The 26697-nt window shown below is 35.5% G+C and overlaps 1 protein-coding gene across 1 annotated transcript in view; it reads left to right on the top strand.

Annotated features, from left to right (window-relative positions):
* Positions 1-26697, top strand: part of CUNH8orf34 (chromosome unknown C8orf34 homolog) — a 364057-nt gene that overhangs the window by 74611 nt on the left and 262749 nt on the right. Inside the window, exons 3-4 of the mRNA XM_021002136.1 lie at positions 652-783; positions 4997-5125. Coding sequence (XP_020857795.1) covers positions 652-783; positions 4997-5125 — 261 coding nt within the window. The remainder of the gene's footprint in view (positions 1-651; positions 784-4996; positions 5126-26697) is intronic.

Below are 26697 nucleotides of genomic sequence, written 5' to 3'. Positions count from 1 at the left end.
AATCTTGGTTTGAGTCCTGGGCCCACTTCTGGCTAACTGTGGGATCAGGGACAGGTCACTCAGCTTCTGAAGGCCCCAGCTTCATGGTCTGTAAAGTGAAGAGGTTGGATTAGATAATATCCCTGGTTTTTGCAGATCTAATTCTATATTCCACAAGGAGTCACTATAAACCATTTTGAGATCCCTTCTACCTCTTGATAGTCTATGATACTATGTAAATAAATGTAAGCACAATTAAATGTTTTTCTACATTATTTAATGATAATGTAACTTGTCTTTACAAAAAAATCAATAATTTTGCAGCTTTGAGGAGAATCATTTAATAAATTTCAGATACATATTTTTTCTCTTCAAGTTGGAAAATAAAAGGGAAAAGGGAGTTTTTTCTGTTATTTGATTTCAAGATTTTCTAGGCTGTGAAGTGGGCTTTTGCCTTTTCCATTATTCTACCTAAAATATATATTATATATATGTGTCTGCATATGTATATATGTATATACAACCTATGAATGTGTGTGTTTTTACATATATATATATACTGTTATCTATACCTATTATACCTGTTATATATATCATTGTTTTATTGGGGATTATTTATGAACAAGTATCAAAAAGACTTAACAGAATTTTATTTGTATTCTCCTTCAGCAGAACACAAAGGGACTAGAAGAGATGTCAGAAGTTATGATAAACCCTGGCAGGTAAACGCAAAGAAACCAAAGAAGTCCAAGAGTGACCTGGCTGTGTCTAATATTTCTCCACCATCACCAGAATCCAAATCATGTAAGAAAATTTGTTAACACATTTTTACTCAAAACCTACAACCAGTCTAGACCATCTACAGCAAAATAAAAATAATAACTGAGCCAAAACTTTTAACTTAAAATTTCTGGCCTAGTGAATTTTCTTTCTATTTCATTTGGAATGTCAAGTAAATGTTAGTGAGAATGGAAAGATAGGAAGAAGGAACGCTGGACTTGGAATGAGAAAGGCCTGAAAGGTTTGGATGTGCACTAGCCAGTTATGTATCCTGGGACCAGTCTCTTAACTTCTCTAAGCCTCACCATTCTCATCTGGAAAAAGAATGTAGAGATTCTTTCATTACTTATGCTTATGGGTTGTCATGAATATTAAATCATGCAAAGTTATTCAAAGCACTTTAAAACTTATAAATTGTTAAATGAATGTATTATTCTATGCATACTTACAAAAGATTAGAATTGATTTTAAAATGTTTTCTTGATAGTTTGGTGAAAAAACAAATTACTAGCCAGTTGGAGCTTGGACTAAGGAATCTTTCCAACACTTTCCACCTTGTGGGTGATTGGTAAATTGGCTGTATTGTCTGCTTTAAGGGAAAACAAAGAAGGGGTTGTGTGTGTGTGTGTGTACGTGTGTGTGTACGTGTGTGTATGTGTGTGTGTGTGTGTGTGTGTGTGTGTGTGTGTGTGTGTGTGTAAGGTAATAGAATGTTTGGGAAAGCATTTGAGGTGAGTATGTAGGTGCTGTATGCTGGAGAAAAGTATTGCCTTGTGAACTTGGCCAAATTACTTAGCATTCTGAGTCACAGAATCTCAGAGTTGGATAGGACCTCAAAGGCCATCTATTTGACCCAATTCTGGAAAGAAAAAAAATTCTGTGAAATATTTAACAAGTGGTCACGTTCCCTTTGATGGAAAACCTCTGGTGAAGAGGAAGCAAGTCAACTTTGAGATAACAAAGTTGACATCAATCATAAATTTGCATCTTTTCAACTTCGCCTCCTTCAATCTTGTTTAACCTCTGGGACCAAATAGAAAAAGCACAATCCTTCTTCTATGTGATAGGTCTTCAAATACATATGTCATGCCATCCTAAATTTTCTCTTCTCCATGCTGAGTATAACTAGTTACTTCAATTAATCATTATACGTCATGGACTTAAGGCCTGCATCATCCTATTTAGCCTGCTTTGGAAGCTTTCCATCTTGTCAATGTCTGTCCTAAAATGTGACATACAAAATGAGTATGATATTCCAAAAAGGGAGTGACCAGGGAAGAATAGGGCAGTTCTGAACACTAGATCCATTCACTTTTTTTTTTGGTTGTCCCATTGATTGATATTGAGCTTATAAATGCTTAGAACCCCTAAATTATGGCTAATATTCTGTTCAAGGAAAGCTGATATTGGACCAAAATGTATGATTTCACATTTATTTTTAGGGGCAGTTAAGTGATGCAGTAAATAAAGTGTCAGGCCTAGAGTCAGGCAAACCTAAGTTCAAATCAGGCCTCAGACATTATTAGCTGTGTGACCCTGGGCAAGGCATTTAATTTCTGTTTGCCTCAGTTTGCTCATCTAAAAAGGTCAATAATAATAGCACCTACCTCTCAGGGTTGTCATGAGGATAAAATGAGATAATATTTGTAAAGCATGTAGCACAGTGCTTGGCACATAGTAGGCACTTTGCCATACAAATATTATTATTATTATTATTATTATTATTATTAATTATTCCTATTAATTCCTGATGGTTAAAATGTTCTTTAAACTGAAACGTATTTCATGATACTTATTTAGTAGGCAATAATTATGGAAGTACATTTAAAGAATAAGCAGGTAATAGTGCTTCTTAAAATGGATCAAAGTTGTTGGTTTTTTTTAATAAGTAGTTTCCAAAGTATTTTCATATGTTTCCAGAAGTCTTTTTTTTTGCTAATAATTACATTATTCCCTCAATCATCTGTTGGTTTGAGTAACATTCCATTAATCCATGGTTTTTTAAAAGAATGTTTCTCTGAACCTATCACTCTGTTCCTTTTGAAAACAAAAAATAAAAACAAAATCAAGTTTAATGATTCATCCTCAAGAGCCGCTGGACCATCTTTAGGAAAGGCATCATTATAGTTGTTTTTGAAGATTTTCTGTGCTGTATTTTATTGCCTTAGATTTGTTACTCACTTATATTACAGAGGGAGTGGGAGGAGGAATCTAAAAGCTGATATCTAAAATGGCCAAGATGATCTAGTTCTAGGAGAACAAACATGAACTAATTATCCCATTTGTAAGCTTGAAAAGAGAAATACCTTCCTAGGCCTGAGCTAAATCTAAGGATTGCAGAAGGCATTGTTTTCATATTGGTGATTAAAAGTTATAATATTATTTTTTCCCCAACTTTTCCCTTTAATTTATGTAACTCTTAAAATATCAGGAACAGTATGTTAAGATATAAGGGACAAAATGTTATGTCATGTCCTAGAGTTTTCAAAATCATTTTAAGAAGCTTTCCCTTTTGTTCCATAGTACTTCTATCTATTCATTTTCTGAGCAAAGTTATTTATTTGAGAATTCCCATTGTCTCTTAGGGGCCATTATAGTCCCTGTACTTAAAAAAAAAAGGTCAATTGATAGGATTAGTTTGACCCAGCAGACCCACTCAAAATCCCCAAAATATGATCATACTCTGATGAAGTAGAGTGATGGATCATTTTCCTTTTTAAAAGGATTATAAAGCATCTTTGACAGGAATATTTTTGGCTACACATGGTTACCAAATATCCTGACATAAATAGCAGAAAGTTGAAAGAAATACAGATGAAGCAAATTTCTTCTTAATAAAAACAACCAGTATTTTTACATCCCCACTGATGCTTTTATGTCTGTATGTATACATATCCTCCTATATTCCAGGATTCCAGATTATTCTTTCACTTTATTCTGTCTCTTTCTAATCAAACATAACAGTAACATGATCTTTTCTTTATAAGTGATGGAGAAATATACTAAGGGAATTTGGAATAGACAACTGTTTCCAGGAAACATGCTAATCTTTTTTTTTTTTTTGTATATATGTATGCAAAAGCTTGTCTTTCAAAATAGACTTTGATGACACATGACAAATTAACTATCATCTGTAGACAAACTTAGGAAAGAAAATTAGATACTTTAGTAGTGCTGAGTGGACTATTATCCATGGAAAATTGGGAAAAGATTAAGCAATGTAATGAGAGCAGTGATGCAAAACATTATTTTTTTTTCTGTGACTGCCAGACCAGAAGGTCTATCTTCCCATTCTTCTGCTAGTCTAACGATATCCATGGGTGTAACTGGTGCTTCTTATGCTAAAGTGGAACACTACAATATGTGTACTGGGAAAGACAAATTCTCTTGAGCTGGGAGAGGAAGAGAGACCAGAGGGAGAGATTCTGGGGCAAGAGGCCCATTGGTGAGGTGTCCTCTGATTATGTGGGGGAAGGAACAAACAATAACTGTGGAAAACTGTTGGTTGCTGTTAGGGAAGGGAGATGGCTAAGTGGGGTTGGTAAGGAACTCATCTGTGGTAAGGTTGAAGGGTCTTTAAAAAAAGCAAACAACCTAATAAACTGCTAAGTATAGTTTTTTCTCTCTGTTGAGTGAAGGCTAGTGCTCTCAGCACCTTCTGAATTTCCATGCCCTGGGGCAAAGTCCAGGCTACCCAGTCTTAGATGTGGCTCTACTGATATCTGTGGTAAGCTAGTATTGGTTACAGTGGCAGCAGTGTGAGGATCTGTTCCCAGAGGTACAGACCATGCCACCTGTAAATTTACTCACAAAGTTTTAATCCTTATTTTTGGTCCTTATCATGGGCCCCAACTAACAAATTAGAGATCAACATGTGCAAAATTCCTCACTAGCTTAAATGGAAGAAGTTTGAAATTGTTTACTTACTAGTACCATAGTACAAAAAAAAATTACCCCCTTATGTCATTTAAATACAGATATTTATTTTGCTCAATACGTGAATTTCCTTTTAGGCATGAATTCTTTTTTATTTGTTCAGTTACATAGCTTTATTATATGAATTGTCTTTGTGACTTTCCCCCACTACTATTCAATCTCGTTATCCCAGAGAGCAGCATTTTTATTTATTTTGAGCACTAGGTCAACTACTTTACTTTATGATGATGAATTTATTGTATCATTATATAGCATGTTTGTAGAATGATCAATTAAATATCAATTTTTTAAAAATACTTAGTGCCAAGGTCAGTGGAGCATCCTAAGTGGAACTGGCGGATCAAACCAGAAAGCCACGACTTTGATGAATTAAATCACATCCTTCAAGAGAGCAAGAAGCTGGGGAAAGCCCTTGAGAATCTCTCTAGAAGTAAGTTCATTTATTTTGATTATAATATGATTCTCTAACCAGTTCCAAAAACATAAGACATTTATGATAGTGTCAGTAAAACATTTCTACCACTTAATTATGATTTCTCCTCCATTAATGTCCAACTTTGATTTGTGAACCTGGCATGGAGGTGATTATGGGTTTTCAAAAACGAAACCAGGAGACTCTAAGCACTGATACCTTTCTCAAAACTGGAAAAAGCTTCGGTGTATGAGTGCAGTAACAGACCCGTCTTACAAACAAAGCCATCTTATCTAAATTTAGAAAGGCTTGTGATTAGAACTTTGGGCTCTAGACAATGTACTTTTTTTTTTTTTTGCCCTAGGAACTTACTAAATGCATCCAGTAAACTGTGTAGGACTCTGCTTTAATAGAAAAGGATGTGATTTCATTGGTGGAAGGAACAGGGAATTATTGTTGTTGTTCAGTCACGTTCACTAGTGTCCAACTCTGCAGGACCCAATTTGGGGTTTTCTTGGCAAAGGTGCTTGAGTGGTTTGCCATTTCTTTCTCCAACTCATTTTACAGATGAAGAAACTGAGACAAACAGGGTTAAGTGATTTGCCCGGGATCACACTAGCAGTGTCCGAGGCCAAATTTGAACTCAAGAAATGAGTCTTCCTGACTCCAAGCTGGGCTCTCTATCCATTGTCCCACTTAGCTTTTCATATTTGTTCACAAATTGTAGTCTCAAAGAGTTGTTTGGCACAGTGGGAGGATAAAAGACTTGTCTAGGATCTCACAGCCAGTTTATGTCAAATGTAGGATTTGAACCCAGTTCATTTTAATCCTGAAATTGGCTCTCTAGACATTGCCATTCTACCTCAGAGCAAGTACTCATATCGATTATATCATAGACCTTTGAAATGTTGAAGCAATTATCATTTTTAAGATAGGCTGGTCAATTCTTGGAGCATAGTAAAGGAAGGAAAGAAGGAAGGAAGGATTTATTACCTACTATTCATGAGCCACTGTGCTAAGTGTTAACCATTCAGTGGATTAACTATAGATCTCTGAGGTTCTTCACAGGGGGTCCCTGCGTTATTGAATTGAGGCAATAATAATAATTATTTTATATAGCATTTAAGGCTTGTAAGTCTCTTTACAGATATTCTTGTTTGATCCTCACAGCCCTGGGTGCTATTATTATTTTCATTTCATAGTTGAAACTGAGGCCAAAAGAGGTTAAATGACTTACTCAAGTAAGAGTCTGAGGCTAGTTTTCAATTCAGGGTTTCTTGACGCCATGCCCAAGCTCCACCCATCGAAATACTTAGATGCCTCAACAATTAGTATGCTTTAAATCTAGCCATCCAACCAGTTCTTAATACATCAAAATGAATTCTTGCCTAGCCCATCCCTCTCCACACTCTCCACAAAAATAGTATGAAATACTTTATCAAAAGCTTTGCTAAATATACAGGTGAACTATATTCAGAGCGTTGTTCTTGTCTACAAATTTAGTTAATTTTGACAAAGGTAGTGAGATTAATTTGGCATGACTTGTTCTTAATGGAGCCTTGTTAGCCCTTTGCAATCATCACTTCCCTTTGCAGATATTCACCAACTATCCCTTCAAACATCCTTTCCAGAATTTTCTCAGGAATTGCACTCAAATGCACTAGCTGATAGTTTTCAGTTTTTATTCTCTCATTTTTTTTTAAATCACTACAATATTTGCCTTTCCCCAATCTTTCTCTTTCATGGTCTTTCAAATATTCCTGACAGTGTTCCAGCAATAACATCTGTCAGTTCTTACAGTACCTGGAGGCTGTGGTTCATCTCTGCTAAGTGACTTGAATTTATTAGTGGCAGCTAAGATGCTCTCTTAGTTTTGCCTTATCAGCGGCTAGGTGGCATGGTAGAAAAAGTATTGGACTTTAAAGTCAGGAAGACCTGGGTCAAATTCTTCCTCAGACATTTACTGTCTGTGTAACTTTGGATGACTCACTTGACTTCTCTCCACTTTAGTTTCCTCATCTGTAAAATAAGGAACATAGCACCCACTTTTGGGGGTTGCTGTGAGGATCAAATGAGATATTTACAAAAATGTAAAGGGCTTTGCAGATCTTAAAGCATTATATAAACGTCCGCCATCATCGTTGTCATCATCACCATCATCTTGGGTTTCAACACCATGTTAGTTTTCATTGTTGCTATTGCTGTTCTCTTTCCATTACAGAGGGTGTTCCAATCGGCAAAGGAAAAACAAGGCAACAATTTAGCAGTTTTACCTTATCTCAGTTTTCAGTTATCACTGTCCCATATATCCCAGCCAAATGTCTTATTCTTTCTCTGATCTTCCCTTTACTTCCACTATCAACAACAAAATCTTTTCTGTGTCCTTACCATTAATTGCCAGCTCTAGCTCACTCTGAGCTATAGGATTCTTGGTCTTTTTTTATAGAACTTTCCATATTCATTTATCTCTGTTGTCTGGTCTTACTTCCATCTTGTATACATTTATTTTCTTTAAATCTAAGTTGTTAGCTGAATTCTCTGTGCATCTACATTCATCTCTTTAGACAAATCCCATTTGTCCTCCTTGTTGGAATTGTTTTCCTTAATATCCTTAAGGTTATTACATTCTTGAACATCTCCCATCTCTGCTGGCTGACCCCCTGCAGCATTTTAGCCCATGGAATCCTATTTATCTTTCCTCTGAACTTTGTGACATCTCCTTTCCTTAAATATAGAGTACATGTCAGACTATGCCTAGATTTCCTCTCCTCTATTGCAGACTCTAGGATGGATTATTCCCCAATTTGTTCAAACAAGTAACCCACTCTGTCAATTTGCTTTGTTCTGTAATTGTTCCATTTACCTTTTCTTACTAACTTTGCCTTGTCTTACTAATATTGTCTTTATCCTTCTTGTGGCTACTTCTTCTGGTTCTGTTCCCTGTTCTTTCTCAAACCTTTTAGATCTTCCTTAGTTATTGTTCCCCTTGCTCCTGGATTTCATTCTCCATCCAATTTTCCTCAATTTCCCCGACATTTTGCCCAATCTCTCTACCCTGAGTTTAAGCTCTAACCTACTTCATTAGCCCAAATGCTTCAAGATTGCCAGCAGAATCTCCTTTTTATTTTATTTATCTTGAGTCATTCTCTCTTCTCTGGCTTCTTATCTCTCCAAAGTCAGCAGCAGATTACTCTAGGGTTTGAGGCCCAGATTATGATATGCAATTATGTGGACAACTTGTAGAGTTTCTCCTTCAATATATTTTGGATAGACATTGCAAATGCGTGATGAATTGCACCCATATGTCCAGAATTAAACAAGAGGAACAAACAAGTTGGATAACTTTCAAAAACTTGTGAATTGCCAAGTTCTTTTAATGATTCTAATCACTGAATCAAAGATCCATGTTTTTAACACAAATTCCTTCCAGTGATGGTGTGCTGCTGAAAGTGTTGGAACGTTCTGGACCTTGAAGAATCAAGTTTTGGGGTCACCAAAAGTACAGCAGAGATAGAAATAGTGGGTTCAAGCTGGCTGCAATTCCTTGCAAATAAGGAATTATGAAGGACAAGCAGTACAAAGAATGTAATTAAAGAAATATGCAATCCAAAACAAATTATAGGTTGATCAAGTGGCAAAAGTAAAAGGTGTATAAAAAGAGAGCCCGTGTATTTCATTGGTATCATTATGTTGTCAAGAAAAGTTTGTGGCACATTGGGTGCGCCTCAGAGGTGAATTTGTTGTAGGACATGGGTTAGGGTTGTGCAAGATTGTTGGATGTAGATGGTTTGGGATCTGCATTTTTGGAGGGAATACTCACATTGATGAGATCACAACTCCATTGGAGTGTACTTACAGAAATTATGTATGTGTATGTACATAATGTGTTAAATATGTACGCATACATATAAACACACAGTGCAATGCATATTTATACATAACATATCTAGATATAAACATATTGATGTGTGTATGTGTGCATAAACATAGGTATATATAAAACATATCCTCTACAGGTTGCCGATGGATTGAGATCTATGCCCCTGGCTGGGTACTAACAGTGCCTAATAAAGCACTTAAATCAGATATTAAACCTATGTCTTCCTCTCTCAATACCTAAAATACTTACTAATTTTAAGTTAGTGACATCTGGAAACTTCCATACTAATTTCAGAGCACTGGTGGCTTTAGACTAGTGAATTAATAAAAGCATTTAAATGGGATGTAGCTTGGGACTTTTGAAAGGTTCTGAATGATTGTTGATTAGATTGTACGGAGAACCTCTTTTAAAGTTCCAGAGCATAAAGTGGGCATGAGTTCTGTGAAGGCAAAACATATAATCACTTAAATAGGACATTTTTGCATATTCAATGTTTTGAGTGTTCTTTTTTCCAAACCACTTGCAAAATTTTTAAGATTTTAAGTCTTGTTGTAAACCCATCCTGTAGATCTGTGTGGTTTTTCACACCTTATACATTAAAGTACCTTATAAAAAGGTTCTGTTGTTATTCGAGTAATTAAATCAACTTGTATAGGGTTTAAATAGAAAGCACACTGACCAATTCTGTGATGAATAATGCTATAGGGAGTTTGTAGGGTGTTTCCTTGTAATACTAACATAACATGATATAATACCTCAACTTCTTTTATATTTACCCTAGATCTTGGCATATACTGAGTATATGTAGATGCTCAATTCATTTCTGTTAAATAAATTACATGATTCATTGTTACACAGATGTAACTATGTTGTGGATTATGACTTGTCCTTTGATTTTGATGTGTAGAAAGAGAGGGAGCTCACGTCTAATGACTTTTCATTTTCTCAGGAAAATCTGAGGTGAGGTTATTTGCTGATTTTATAGAAAGAAGGAAGGTTGTATTGAAGGATGTAAAGAGAGTGCAAAAGCTTTGGAAAAATCATATACAGAAAAAGAGCTTGGTATAACACGATGGCAGTTTGGCATATAAGGTAGGTTGCTGACCTTGGAGTCAGAAAGACCTTGATGGCAATCTTGTCTCTGACATTTACTAGATTTGTGACCTTGGACAAGTCACTTAACTATATTTGCCACCTCTTTACTAACCCTATTAACTAACACTAGGTATGACCCTGAACTTAGCAAACTGACTGGTCATTACAAGCAGGTTGTAATCAGTGTTGGTGGAGGAAGTTACAATACTAACAATAACAAGGTCTGAGGTCCTTGACTTGATATAACACAATTAACCTGAAAGGCAGGTGTCCGTTTAAAGATGTCCTTTGCATTTATCTGCAAAGGTAGCTAGTTAGTGCAGTGAATAGTGCACTGGAAAAGAATTTGGGAAGACCCAAGTTCAAATGCAGTTTCAGACATTTAAATATAATACTGGGCAAGTCACTTGACCACTTTCTGCCTCAATTTCTTTATCTCTGAAATAGGGATAATAATACCACCTGCCTCACATGGTTATTGTGAAGATAAAACGAGGTAATATTTGTAAAGTATTTTGCAGGCTTTACAATTCTATATAAATGCTATTATTATACTAGTTAAATGATAGATTCATTTTGTGGCTAATTTTTATCATTTTGAATGAATTAACATTCAACTATTTTGATAGTATAGCTGATCTATTGCCGCTGTGATATCAATGAGATTGGGATTAAGTTTTGGAAATGGCCATATCCCAGGAAGTTAATAAAATCCTGCTTTAGGCATGTCAGAAGATAATTTCACTATAGAAATACCCTGGACCAGCAGCATTCAGTAGAATGTGAAAGTAAACCTACCTTTAATCGTGCTCAATAAACTTCTGAAGGTTAACTTACCGATAGCCAGAGTTCACCCAGTGAGAGGGCAGTTGAGCCTTTGCCCAAATGCCTCTACCTTCTGGCTTTCTGAGAAACTTATGATGCTCTAGCTACTTAAGAACTTCTCTCAGTTGTGCGCAGGTTAAATTTAACATTGTCCAAAAGGGGTTTGGCTTCTGCTTCAAATAAAAATAAGCTGGTTTAGTCAGAAAAGGAATCTAGACTGTGAGAGCCCTAACACTGGAAGGCATGAGGTGTTGGACTTGTAGAATATAGTTTCCCTACCAAAAATAAAGGAAGAGTAGAAGCCAAGTTTTTCCCCACAGTGGTAACAGGTTGCCATGGTAGCAATCTAAAAAAAAAGTTAATCCTTATTACCAGGAAAATATCATGATGTAAGACTATGTTTACACAGATGATGGGAGAGCCCACATTCTCAATCTATCTCTCTCCCTCTCCCTTCCTGCTCCTTCTCCTCCTACTCTTCCTCCTCCTCCTCTTCTTCCTCTCTCTGTCTCTAGCTTTTTCTCTCTGTCTCTCTCTCCTCCTTTCTTCATTCCTCCTTATGTGCATAAATAAATATTCATGGATATAATGGGATATATATAATATAATGGGATATGTAAATAAATATATATGGATACACATGAAATATTAGCTCCTCTGTCATCTGTGTAAACTTGATATATAATTATATAAATACGTATTTGTATGTATGTATATAATATACACATATGTGTGATATATGTATACAGGTGTATATAGACACATATATGTATGTACAGACACATACTCTTCCTGAGACTCCCATAAAGCTAAGGTGTTAGGGGTAAGCATCCCATTAAAAATATGTTGCCCAGAGAGCACGTGCTTTCTGGCTGACATCAGCAATCCCAGAAGAAAAACAATTCTGTGGTATACAAGAAAGAATGTTAGATTTGGAGACTGATGACCTGTGTTTGAATTCTGGCTCTTGTTTATGTGTTCTGTTACTTGGGTAAGTCATGTCAGTTCTTTATCAGCTTTACTTTCCTAACCTGTAAAATGAAGAAGTTGAACTCTATCACTAAAGTTCATTCTAACTCTAAAGCTTTGAGCCTATGATTTTGCAAAAGGAATACTTAGGCTTCAAGAGATATTAATTGCCTAAATAACTCAGGAAACCTGTGGCCAAAGCTGTAAGCAGTGGCAGGAGCTGTTTGAATCCATGTCCTCTAGCAAGTACAAAACCAGGAGCCTTAGCCCTGAAGGAGAGTCATAGATCATAGATCACAAGTCATAGATACAGAGCTGAAAGCAACCTTATAGGGAACCTAGTGCAATCCTCTTATTTGACAAATTAGGAAATTGAAGCCCAAGGAGGTTAAGTGAATTGTCCAGGTTCACACAAGCAGTAATCATCAGTGTCAGGATTTGAACCTAGGTCCTATGACATCAAATCAGTGCTCTTTCCATTATATGGCAATGTCTAGGATAATAAGCTTGAGGTTATACCAGGCATTTAAAAGGTGCTTCAAGGTAAATGGTTCTCAGGGTGTAGTCCAAGGACCCACAGAGTCTCCTTAGCTTCTTTCAAGGGATCCACAATACAGAGCTATTTTTATAATAATACTAAGATTTTATTTGCCTATTAAAATATTCTCCCCATTTCCAACTTTTTATCTGCATGAGGCTGGAATTTCTTCATATGCTTCAATTAAAACTAGATATCAAAGCTGGCTATATGAAGAAGCAGATATTAGAATTCAACTGTATTCTGTTAAGCCAGATATTAAAGGTATTTGAAAACAAATATGTAAAATAACAACACTTTTTTGTTCTAGAAAATATAGCTTTTTTCACAAAATGTTATTTATGTTAACATGTGATAGATTTACTATTATTATTTTCAAGAGTTAATAAAGTGGTATTTTAAAATTTTGTCAATTTTAATTTTAAAAATAGTAAACTCAGATAAATATAATCCATCCAGTCAGTAAATAAACATTTATTGAGTGCCTGTTATGTACCAGGTAGCTAGTGCTATATACTGGGATACAGATAAGAAAAAAAAAAGACAGTCCCTTACTCACAAGGAGCTTACAATCTAAGAGAGAAAATAATACATGAAAGAAAATTTAAGAGCAAGAGGTAGGGGTGGGGGAGGAAGAGAAGGTACCTGGAGGCAGGGTTATGGTGGAGGATTGCACCCTAAGGATTGCAGCTGGTGAGAAATAGAGTTGGCTGATCCGTGAGCCCTCTTAAATGGAGGTTTGGAGAATTGTTTGCTCTGCGTCCTGGCCATTAGTGCCAAAAAGGGTGTTGGAGATTTTCCAGACTAATCTGTACCTGAACAAGAATTTGCTGGACAGCATTCCCAACAAGTGATCATTCAGATTTTGCTTAAGCACATTGAGTGAGGGCAAAGCCCACAACTTCCCAAGGCAGCCCATGCTTTTTTTTTTTTGCTCCAATCATTAGGAAATATTTCCTAATACAAAAATTAAATCTCTTCTCTATAGTTTCTATCCATTCTTCCCAGTTCTAACCTCTGTGTCCAAACAGAACAAGCATAATTCCTCCCCCAATATGGAGCATCACTATTGCATCCCCCTCATCTTCTTTAGGTTAAACATGTCCAATTCCTACAACTTATTTTACCTTGATCTTAGGGCTTTAACCATTCTGATTTTCCTCTTTTGAATCCCCTCTGGCTTGTCAGTGTTATTTGCAAAATGTATCCAGAATTTAGGACCATCCTCCAAATGTGATTTTACAGTTCAGAGTGCTACAAGAATATTGCCTTGCTCATTCTGTGTATTATGCTTTTGTTAAATATTTTCGATGATTCCATCAGTCTTTTGAATTTTTTTCTTTTTATTAAACTGCTGATCCAAATTAAGCTTGTAGTCAACCAAAGAACTGACATTTTTCAGAAGATACCTTGTGAACTCACATTGTCCCTATTTTAAATGATTGTTTTGGGATAAATAAAAAAAGGAAGTTATGGTCACAGAGTTGACATGTATTCATCAAGTAAAGTTTATACTAACCTAACCTAATTTCCCTTTTGATAGACTAGTAGACTAATAGATGAGAGAAATGTAGAACAAGTTAGACTGACTTAATACTCCATTCTTTTCCTACAAATTAGTTGTTTGGTGTGTTTTTGGTTTTGTTTTCTTTTGTTTATCACTATCAAAGCAATCTAAATTGACTCCACCCCCACCTTTTACCTCCATTATTTGCAACAGAAAAGCTAGCAAGCTCACTACTTCAGATTTTCCCATTTTATCATTATCTTTGCCCAGATACCCTCATGGAATGAACCTGCTTTTCTTTTTTTTTTTAATTTTTAGAAGACCGAAACCATTTTTGAACAATTTTAATTTTAACCTGAATATAGCACAGGTCCTTAAATAAAATTTTATTTGTATCGTTTTATTTATTTGTATCATTTTTCTTGCAAAGTGTGAGGGAAAACACACAAGATCAAACTTTAAAATCAAACTTGGATTTCTCTTATCTCTAAAAATATTCTTTTTTGTGCTAAAACTTGGAGTATTTCGTTTATTCTTATGACATCTGAAGAATGGAAAATTTTTGACATTCTAGAGTGAGATAAATCTTAGACACGTTCTAGAAATCTTAATTTCAACGTATTGAATATACTGTTACTGAACTTTGGCTTTGAAGTAAATGTAAGATACTGAGGCAAAATAAATACAAATTACTCTTTCTTAAATAAAAAAATCTGTTAACTTTTTTTTACTTTACTTTCTGTATGGGTACTTATGATGTATGCTTTGTAAATAAAAGCTTGTGTATGTATATACAAGTAGATAGATAGATACTGTTTTAAAATATAAAGCTTGTATATAATTGTATGTATATGTGTATATGTAGATTTTATGGATACACATCAGTTTATCAAATACTGCTATATTTCAGTATTTTATGGCTCCATATTTTTATGATTCTGAGTACTTATTCCATTGACACAGATAGCAAACCCTCTGTAACTTAGAAATTTAATCTTACTAGTTTCAATCTAACATTCTAGTCTGTATCTTGGGATCCAGACTTTTCTGTCCAGTGTGTTAGCTATTACACTCAGAATTCTATTATCTGGAGATTTGTTAAATATGTCATTTATGGGTTGTTAGAGGCAGCTAGATGGTACAGTGGGTAGAGCTCTAGTCCTGGGATCAGGTTGACCTTCGTTCAAATTAGGCCTCAGACACTTAATAGCTATGTGACCTTGGACAAGTCATTGTTAGCCTCAGTTTCCTCAACTGTAAAATGGGAATAATAATAACACCTACTTTTCAGGGTGGCTGTGTTTATCAGATATTTGTAAGGAACTTAGCAAACTTTCTGGCACATAGTAGGCATCATATACATGTTTCTTTCCTCTCCATCCTACCTCTTCTATGTCATTGCTGGTTGATCTTAGGAAAGTCACTTAACCCATTTGCTCTTCAGATTTCTCATCTATAAATTGAAAGTGTTGAACTAGATGAATTATGAGACCCTTCCAGTTTTACTTCTATGATCTGTTGATGATGGGTCTACATACTAGTCTAGATCGCTCACCCTTTTCTACTTCATGAGAATGATTTATTTGTATTTCCAAATTTCATTTTTGAGACTTCCATCCCTCCTGGGCAGACTTCCTCTGTGAAATCGGACCATGAGATCTTACATATCTGTATTTCTGAATGCTTTGAAATCTATTGTCTTAAGATCTAGTGTCTATGTCAGGCTATGTCTGGTTTCCCAATCCTCCATCACAAATGATAACATGGAATGGTCACTCTCTTCTCCCCATCTCCGGCTCCACACCAAAATTCCCAGTGTCTCTGCTTCAACAACCCATTTCTGGTTGGTAAGAATCGTGTCTAGAAAAAAAAAAGTAATAGTCTTTATTTTCTCTACTTTTTAAGAGACCAAATTATCTTTAAAGCAAACCACCTGTGCTTTTGGCATAGCTAGAGTGTGAATAAATGTGTGAATCAGGGGAGATTCTCATTAGTTTCAATCATGTCTCTCTGACAGGCTTGCAAAGTACTATCTCAAACAGAATGTTAGATGAATATGGGACCACAGAAATAATTGAGTTCATAGGTATCACTTACAAGGGAACAAACAGGTACAAACAATTTAAGTTGGAGTCAGAGCAGTGCAATGTTGAGAGGGTTAGATTGGGAGTCACAAGATTTGGTTTTAAATACTGGTTCTGACCCTTAACTTCCTGTGACACCTGAGGACAAGAACATGGCCTTTCTAGGCCTTAGTTTCTTCCAAATAAAATGAGTTGGCAATGACTTTGAAGATGATTTTTATGTGTAGATTTGTCATCCTATGAGTTTTTTGCTTAAGGTCAAGGTTCACAGGTCTGGTAAGTGGAAATTTTAGGAAAAAAACCTAAAGTCTTCAGAAACTTGGTTCAGTGCTCAAACACTATATCACACAGTCTCCTCTAAAACAGAGGTGATATAATCTTTCTCTGCCATATCATAAACTGAATAAACATTTATTTAGTACTTACTAAACACAGCACACTGTTCTTTGTTATCATTTTTCAGTTGTGTCCTAATCTTTGTAACCCTGTTTGGGTTTTTCTTGACAAAGATATTGGAGTGGTTTGCCATTTCCTTCTCCAGATCATTTTATAGTTGAGGAAACTGAGGCAAACAGGGTTAAGTGATTTGCCCATGGTCACATGGCAAGTAAGTGTCTGAGGCTGCATTGGAAATCAGGAAGATGAATCTTCCTGATTCCAGGCCCAGCACTCTACCCACTGTAGCACCTACCTGCCCCAGCCCACCATTATAGGTACTAAGAAGAATAAAGAGATAAAGAAGTCCTTAGGAGTTGAAGCAAAAATACAATTTTAGAACTGGCAGGGACCTTAAAGATTAAAAAAAAAAACTGAAGAAAAATGAGGTTAGGTGAATTATCCAAAGTTATATAGCTTGCTCTTGAGAGACCCTGGACTAGAACTCTGGCACCCTTGCTCCTGCTGGGTCATAAACTTCAGAAGATATCGAACACTTTGCGAACATGCTGTTCTTCTTCACTTGACAGATCACTAGTTACTTGTCCCATCTGATTTCATCTATGCCTTTACCTTAGCCCACTCCCACCCCCTTCTTAATATTTGATTTTCCTAAGCTGCCTGAGCTCTAGAGTCTTCCAACCAGGTGCTCCTCTCATTCAATTCCGTCAATACTTTGGCCTTACAAGGCTTTCTGGGTAAATCTTCAAGCCTCACCTATTTACTTTACAAAATTTTGTTTCTGAACTATAGGTTATATTCAAAAATGTTATAGACACCTGCTGATTTGACCCACTAAAATTTCATGTTGTCCAACTTCAACTGAAAACTTACACTGCTCCTTAGTGATCTTTTTGTTTACCCTTGTTGGTTACCCAGCACTTCACTCTCTTTGAGTTCCCAATGCCATTCCTTTTAATCTACTACATTATCATGGTAATATATGTTGAACTAATAGGTCATTAGATCAGCCATGTCTTTTTTTTTCCACATGATTTAAAGCAATATCACCTCAATTCTGTTCTAATGCAATTGATTTCTTTAACTCAAATGTTAGATTTTCTCTAATCTCTTCCTGCTTGCCTGCTCCAGTGCTAGACTGACCTGTACACTAGAAATGAATGAGCAAAAACACATAGTTGATATCCAAGAAAACAAAGGTGATATTAAGAGATTTCCTAGCTGCCCGTGAAGAATTTAAATACCCTGGCCCAGATGAACCACATCCTTGGGTACTGAAATGACTGACAGATATGCTTTCTGGAGCCACAGTCAATGATATTTGAAAGATCAAGGACAGTGATCTCATGGGAGGATGATTAGATAAGGGCAAATGTTGTCCTGGCTTTCACAAAGGGGAAGAGAACAGAATCTATAGACTATTTGTCAGTGAACTTAACAACCTACCTAAATCTACCTACTCCCTAAATCTAATGCTCCAATTTTATTATAATTGTTTCTTTAAAGGTCAATAATAACTGCTGTCAAAGCCACCTCTTTATGCTGCCTCTATCCCCATAGACAATGTCTTTTCTATCTTTCCTTTGTCATGCTGTTGTCTTTCCCTCCTACTGCCATTACCTAGTGAGAAAATACCACTTCAAATCTAGACCACTGCAGTGTTCCTCCAGTTGGTCTCCCTAACTTCATTCTTTCCTCCTTTCAATTTATCCTTTACACTCTCCATCCAGACAAGTCTTCCCAAAATACTGATTTCATTTCATTAATTCTCTGTTCAAATAAATTTAAAGACCCCTTTACTATTTAATAAAATCCAAAATACTTACTCTGGCGTCCAAAGCTTTCTACAATCTAGTCCCAACTTTCCTGACACCCATTGCTCTCTGTACAAGCCCTGTGTGCCAAACAGGCTGACTTACTTCCTATTACCAGAGCTTCACTGCTGAGAAATGGGCTTGTGAATTATTAAGAACAATTTACTCATTGTTACCTTGATCATATAGGTGGATTGTTGTGTGTTAACCAGGTAGTCTTTTGTGTTATTAATTGGCTGGGGATGGGCTTCCAATGAGTTACTATGGCAGTGGTAGGCTGGGTAGGTAGATCAAATGTCCATTTAGAACATTCTGGGAATAGGATGGTATTCTTTACTGGGGACTAGAAAAGGCAGTGGTTCTTCAGGCAGGTGACAAGGTTAGACTAAATACCAGATGGAAATTCAGGTGTGGAGAGGACTATTGTATATTAGGCAGATTAGAGTTGGTCTCTTCCTAAAAATATTTAGAGAAACAAAATATGGATTAAATTTAATAAACAGAATTAAATAAGGATAAATGTAAAGGGAAATAATAGGTAAAAGGGAGTGAGGTATCTATATATATTAAAAATATAATGTCATGTGAGGAGAGCCAAGAAATATAGGGAAGAACAATGGAAGACACCATTTGGGAGAAGATCAAAGGAATTGTAAACAGAAATGAGTGTCATCAGAGTGAGCTGCATACCACCTGGAAAAAAAAAAGAGGATACTGGCACAAAGACATGATATAGTAGTCATAGGGGACTTCACTGATCCAGACATCTGCTGGAGCTTGTTCTCTGCCAATTTTTATGTGTTTTAGTGATAATTTTGTCCTTCAAAACTCAGAAAGGAAAATTAAGACATTCTGTTCTATATCAATCAGTACTTATTAAACACCTACTACGCATTAGGCACTGAGGACACAAAGGAAAAAAAAATTAAATAGTTCCTGTCCTCAATGAGCAGTTTCTTCCTCTAATGGGAGAGACATCATGTTCATATATGAGTTATATAAAAATAGATGTAAGATAAGTTTGCAAGAAAGAAGTCAGTAAATGAAGGGATCAGGAAATACTTCACGCAGGAGGTGTGCTTGACCTGAGCCTTTATGAAAACTAGGGCTTTTAAGATGTGAAAATGAGGAAGGAATGCACGCTACACATTGGGAATGACCAGTGCAAAGGCAAAGAATTGAGAGATGGAGTGTCATGAACATAGAGGAGTACAGTAAAAAAGTCCAGTTTGGCTGAACCATAGTGTGGATTAAAGGGAGGAATGTATAATAGTACTACAAAGGTAGTTTAGGGTCAGGCTGTAAAGAGTTGATTTTTGATCCACAAAATGATATGGAACCACTGGAGTTTGTTGAATAGGGAAGCAAAATGGTCAGAACTGCACTCTGGTGCTTCTGCAAAGGATAGACTGGAATAAAGTGGGGCTTGAGGAAGGGAGACCAATTCAGAAGTTATTCACATAATTCAAGCCAAAGTTTATGAAGATCTGCACTAGACATGTGGATGAATGAATGGGAATAGGGGAATGAATATGAAAGATATTGTGGAGATAGACTTTATAGTACTAAGCAAAAGATTGAATATTGGGAGAACGACTGAGGAAGACTGAAAAGTTAAAGATAAATCCAAGACTGCAAATCTTGGTTACTAGATGGTAAGCTCATCAAAAACTGGAAATTTAGTAACGTAGGGTAGAGACCTTGTACAGAGTCTTGGGATATCCCGGTAATTTGTACACATTATCAAGTCAAGGCACGGAGAGTGAGGAGTGATCAAACAGGAGAGGGAGGAAGAGGAGGAGAAGAAGAAGGAGAAGGAGGAGAAGGAAGGACTAGCTGTGTTGAATAAGTTACATACCTTTTTAAGCCTCAGTTTCCATATCTGTAAAACAAGAAAAATAGTACTTCTGTCAATTAACTCACAAGGTCATTATACAAAAAGTGTTTTATAAACCTTAAACTACACATGAGTGTATTTTTATTATCTGCCCAAATAAACATATTGTTAAGAACTACAACACATTTTCTTAAAAATTCTGCTCCTGCTCATTTTTTCCAGCACATGTAACAATGACTTGGACATAGGCAGTATTATGTACTATTTTGAGTCGTAGTTTCTGTGATTCATCAGTAAATATCCATTGATTTTAGAAGTACAGAATTTCAGAGATGGAGAAGATCTCAGTAGCCACACAGTCTAACCCCAATCTGAAAAGGAATCTCCACTACAACATACCCGACCTATGGTCATCTGGCCTTTAACTGATGGCATCTAATAAAGGAAAACTCATGACTTTCCAAGGCAGCCCATTCTACTTATGAATAGCTCTAAATTTTAGGATTTTTTTTTCCATGTACCTATTAATCACAAATTTTTGTCTTTGTCATATACACATTTGGCCCTCTGGGGATAAACAGAAAGGAGACTAATCCCTCTGCCACGTAGATGAAGATAGTTATCCATTCAACTCTGTCTTCTTTTCTCTGGTTTAAGACTTTAAAAACAATTTGAAATTATACACAGTTACTAAGGAGCGCATCCTACTTGACCCAGCTATACCACTGCTAGGTCTATGCTCAAAAAAGAGGACAGAAATAAGAAAAGGTCTCAGACGTACATTTTAAATAGCTCTTTTGATTATTGCAAAAAAAAAACCCTAAAGAAACAAATAACTCCCTCCAAAACCTGGAAACTAAAGGAACACCCATCAACTGAAGAAAAGCTGCGTAAATTGTTGTATATTAATGTGATGTAAGAAATGAAGAAATAGATGATTTCAAAGAGACATAGAAAAGTGTGTTAACTGATGCAGTGAAGTAAGCAGACCCCAAAATAATATATACTATAATACCAATGTTACAAATATGAACATTTTTAAAACTTTGTACAAACTAATGAAAAAGAAAATAAATAGAACCACAAGAACAATTTATACTATACTGGTGCTGTAGGCAAACAACCTTGAAAGCTCTAAGAACTATGATTAATACAATGACCTTTCATGATTTCAGAGGACTAATGAAACATATTCTTTACCTCCTGAAAGAGAGGTGATAGATTTAAGATGCAGAATTATCCATATATTTTTGTATACAACAATGAGGGAATTTGTTTTGCTTGGCTATGAATATTTGTTACAAGGAATTTGTTTCTTTTTTTTTTTAAATGGGGCATGAGAAGAGAAATATATATCTGTTATTTAAAAAAGATAAAAGTAGAGAAATGGATGTACAATATATGTGGAATGATGCATGCATTTTCAGATGAGGTCATTGTATTGCTAATTTTGTTTAATCATTTTACTTTGTTGTACTGTATGTTACCCATACAGTGAGTGTAATCTATGAATGTAATATGAAAAAAGCTCATCAATAAAAATTTTTAAAGAAATATAGTAAGAGGGGTACCTAGTAGAATTGTGTGTAGAGCACTTTGGGGAGATATTCCTAGCTTATACAAATTGAACAATGTACTTTCAATAAGTGCATTATGGCCTCAGCAAATGAAATTTTTTAATGATCATTTTTGCTCAATTCAATTTGTACTTTCAAAAAGTATCATACTTTTTTAGAAGTGTATTTATAACTTTCTCTAATTTGAGATGTATTAGACAAGTTATCAGACCTCTAAGGAATGTTAATTATAAGGGAGGGGGAATTTTATACTTCTCCCCAGTAACTCAGTTGATGCAGTCACAGATGATGAAATCTTAAAAGGAAACTTATAAAGTATAAATGCTTCTTTCTCTTTGAATCAGAAGAATCAATGCTATTGGTTTGATCTAGGGGTGATTCAGTCAAAGGGCAGCACTTGAGGACCTAGGGGGCCATATGTGGCCTCAAGGCCACAGGGTCCCCTGGTTTAGCCAGTGGGAGCTTTAAATAGTTGAGAGTTAGGCAGTTTGAGTGAATTTATAAGAGTCAGATCTTCCCTTCCTGCGGGAGAAGGCATTTTCTCCTCTATTATCCACCAGCCAATGATGTATGGCAATGGAGCCACTCAATGAGAAGGAGACACAACACTTAGCAATTCAAAAGTGTATGGGTTTAGGTAACATAGGCAGAAGTCCCCAGAAAAGTAGTTAATACTATAAACATATGTGAATACAGAGCATCAGTTAGTTGATCAAAGCTGGAAGCAGGTTTAAGGAGCTAAACTTCCAGCAGAAAAGAGAGCTAGCTGTGGACTCAGAGAACCAGTCCCAGCCATGAAGAGTTAGAGCTTTGTGAGTATTCCTCAAAAAAGAGAAAGGACTTTGAGCCTTGTGGTATGTAGTTGTGAATTGCCTTGACCACATGTGTTCCCTACAGGTGTACCCCACCGTCATTGTACTCTAGGTTTTTGTCTACTCTTCCCAAAATATGCATTTTGCAGGTGAGTGCACTACAGATTGATGGAGGGAAAATGTTTTGCAGCTACGTTCTTACTATGCCATCTTAGTAAATGGCTTTTCTCAGAGTGTTTTGGATCTAGTGGCCAGTTGATGAGGGAAGCACACCTTTGAAGGAAGGGGTACCTACTTGAACCCTATGTATTAACATTCCTGCCCTTGAACTTAACCTAAAAAAGCTGTGAGTACCAAAGAGGGGAGTGCTACACTCACTATACTCTATGTGCTGCAAAATCTGCAAATGATTTTTCCAAGGGAAAAAAATTGATGTAAATTTAAAACTCAAATTTAGTCTTCAATATTAAAAAAAAACCAAAGGCATAAAACAAAACCTTAGCTGTTATTAGAGAGTTTGTAAGCATGGTTTTCATTTCAATAACATCACTCTCCCCTCTTTTCTTCCTTTATTATTTGACTGCTAATACAATATTTTTCATTAATTTTCCTTCACATCATTTATAATTTTAATTTAACCTCAGTCATGTATTTTACCTGCATCAGAAACTTTCCTGTATGTTCTATTTGAAAATAAATTATTAGTCATCTTGTTTTGAGATTTTCATGATGCCATTTATATTTTCATCTTAAGTAGAGGGACAGATTTTTCATCATTTACTGTATTAATGCCTTATCTCTGAATTTCTCAGGGCAAGTCAACCATTTGCACAATTTTAAAGTAAGGAACATTTATCTTTGAAGCTTTCCCACTTCCCTTTTTACCAGTTATCTTCCTCTTCTCATCTTCCTTTTATATAGGATATCATTCTTTTAGGATTTATCTCTATCATCTGCCAGCTATTCAGACTATGTCAACTCTTCATTCTTATAAAGGGACTCTTGAAGATTCAGAGCCTTCTGAAACTGAAGAAATGACAGGGATTATTAATTGTACTCATTGTATGGCAGTTAGAGAACAATGAACTTTCAAGCAAGAGCCTTGAAAAGTGTCCTTTGAATTACACAGGGAGATGGCTGCCTATGTTGACTGCTCTTGGCTTTGAGTTAAGGTGGGATATTATTAATGTAATGTGAAGGTGGATACTATAACCCATATTACCAATAGAGAGTAATAGAATTTAGTATTTAAGTAATTTTTATCACCTACATCAAAATAGTTATAATAGAGTTTACAAAAGTCATTAACTTCTAATTAAAGGTAATCTTACACTTCAGAAAATCTAACTTACTATAGTATATCGAGTAGGCAATAGAAGGGAGTGAAATGTATTCTGAAACTTTATCGCCATCTATTGACAATATAAAAAAATGCAATAGTGTATACAGTATGCCTGCCTCTCTCTCTCTCTGTCTCTCTCTCTGTCTCTCTCTCTGTCTCTCTCTCTGTCTCTCTCTCTCTCTCTCTCTCTCTCTCTCTCTCTCTCTCTCTCTCTGTCTCTCTCTCTGCCTTTGTTTTTATCTCTCTTGGGGCTCACTTCATGTACATGGCTATATACAAAAGAAAAGTGTGATGTAGATAGTCTTTCTTTAGCTTTACCCTCTTCCTTATTTACATTGTTCTCCAAGTCCCATTCCAAGTGCTTTTTGACCCCAGCTTTTTTTCCTTCAATTTGTAAGCATTTGTTTTCTCTCCTTCCTACCCCCCCAACTGAAAAATGGAAAAACAAAAACATTATAACAAAAATGTATCACTCTCCAAAATTTTCCAGAGTAGACATTTCTAAAAATGTATGTCTCATTCTGTACCTTGAATCTGTCATCTTTCTGTCAGGAGATGAGTTGCATGTTCCATCAGTGGTCCTCTGGAATCATGCTTGGTCATTGCATTCATCTGAATTCTTAAGTATCTCAAAGTTGTTTGTCTGTGCAAAGTTGTTGTTATTGTATAAGTTATTCTCTTGGTTCTGCCCATTTCATTCTATATCAGTTCATATAAGTCTTCCACAGTTTCTCTCAGTTTAGCCCTTTTATCATTTCTTACAGTACAATGGTTTTCCATTACGTTTATATTCTCTAATATGTTTAGATGTTTCCCAATGCCACTTAGTCACCAGTTATTTGCCGTTACAAAAATAGATGCTATATACATGTGAGTACTTTTTTTTTTCATTCTCTTTAGAGTGTAGGCCTTTTTTGTGATATTTCTGGGTAGAAGAATATACAGTTTAGTAACTTAGAGGGCATATTTCCACACTGCATTCCAGAATATATGGAGCAATTCATAGCTTCAACAAGAGTACATTAATATGACTATTAGACTCAAAATATGATACTCCAGCACATACTTAGGTAATACAAGCATTTTAAATGTATTCTCCCAGATAAAATGTCCTAAGTCATTAATATGACTCTGTGGCAGTAATTTTATGATAGGTAAAAATATAATCTCCTTGACAGCAAGGAATTTGCCATTAGAAAAAAAAAATCTCTGTATCCCTTGAGCCTAGCTTGATGGGTTTCACATTGTAGGGTCAGAGTGTGGTTTTACTAGCATGGGAAATTTTTGGAGCTGAAAAATAGTTAGATAACAGCATTGTTGCTCTCTTCATACTCATTCTTCTATCTGTGAAAATGCAAGTATTTTGGAAGAACTTGAATATTTCCAACATTAAAAATAGATACCATGCTTAAAGTATCAAAATCTTGACAAAAGGGTTAACAGTGCTTGATTATATTATTGAGATAATTGGCATAGTCATTATTAAACAGATTAGGTAAAGAAAGTTCCTAAAAAATTGAAGAAGTATCTATTACTATTATTATTATTAAACAGCTTTGGAATAGTTCTGAACCTTACCCAAGTAATTATCTCTTTAACAGAATTAGATTAAATGGCTAAAGTCAGCTGATATTCGTATGTCACTTTAGACAAAATAATGTATGTAAAGCATTTTGTAAATCTTAAAGTGCTATAAAATTACAGGGTATTACTATTATTGTTGTTATTGCTATAGCTTTAGAAAGTGTAGGGGGATAAAGATGAGAACTGACAGTTCTTAGTGCATAGGAGTGATACACAGATATGTATATAGATATAGATATAGATAGATATAGATAGATAAAATGTATGTACATTTGCACGAACATATGTACATTTGTATATATGTATATATACATATATGTATTATCGACTATATATGTTTAATAAAAGCTAAAATGTAGTGGTGGCAAAGTTTTTTTTTATTTTATAGAGCTATTAAAAATATTTTAGGTGTTTCAAGATATTTGAGGTATGTGTAAATACTCATCCAGAATTGTTACTCATTGGTATCGAATAATTAAAAAAATATTCATTATGTCAAGAAAAGTATTTTCCTGAAATCAGTAGGGCCTTTTGCATCTTCATTTCTTGAAGCTTTGCTTGACTTCTTCTGGATTTTTTTAATAACTTGACAATATAAAGATGACCTCTTTATTTCTCCATTCAGAGAGTATAGTTTCCAAAGATTGCTGTTTGGCACAAAAGTTGGCTGGAGTCCTTCCAAAGGAAAATAAAAGTATGAAGGACAGAGAATTGATAGCCATGCTATATAGCTAATAATACCAATCTTTGCTGAACTAGGAGAGAATGATAAACAACATTTTAAGTTAAAGCTGAAATGTTACTTTGAAAAAAAGTTTTCTGCTGAACTGGGGCATTCATGACATGTCCTAAAGCCTAAGGATTTTAAATATCTTAACTATAAGAAATGGGATAAAAGCCTGTAGTATATGGCAATGTCATTTAATTTATAAACATATGTGTGTATGTTTGTGTGTGTGTGTATATATATATGTTTGTATATGTATATATACATATATATGTATGTGTATATATATATAGATATATGGATATATTTTTTTGGGGGGGGGGTTTAAGGTAATTGGGGTTAAGTGACTTGCCCAGGGTCATACAGCTAGTGTCAGGTGTCTGGTCTGAGGCTGGTTTTGAACTTGGGTCCTCCTGACTTCAGTCCCGGTACTCTATTCCCCTAAGAATATATATTCTTATCAAACTATACACTCTCCCTTTCTCCTCTCCTCTCACTTTCCTCCTCCTTCCTTCCTAGATGTCTAATTAGACTAAGAAGGGAAGAAAGTCCAAAACTGGGGATTTATATACATCTTTGAAGGTGTTTGGGAAGGTGATAGGT

The sequence above is a fragment of the Phascolarctos cinereus genome, unplaced genomic scaffold (genome assembly GCF_003287225.1).
Source record: "Phascolarctos cinereus isolate Bilbo 61053 unplaced genomic scaffold, phaCin_HiC Scaffold_4;HRSCAF=312, whole genome shotgun sequence".
Taxonomy (NCBI): Eukaryota; Metazoa; Chordata; class Mammalia; order Diprotodontia; family Phascolarctidae; genus Phascolarctos; species Phascolarctos cinereus.
Note: the sequence above shows the minus strand (reverse complement) of the source record. Positions and strands in the feature narration are given on the sequence as shown.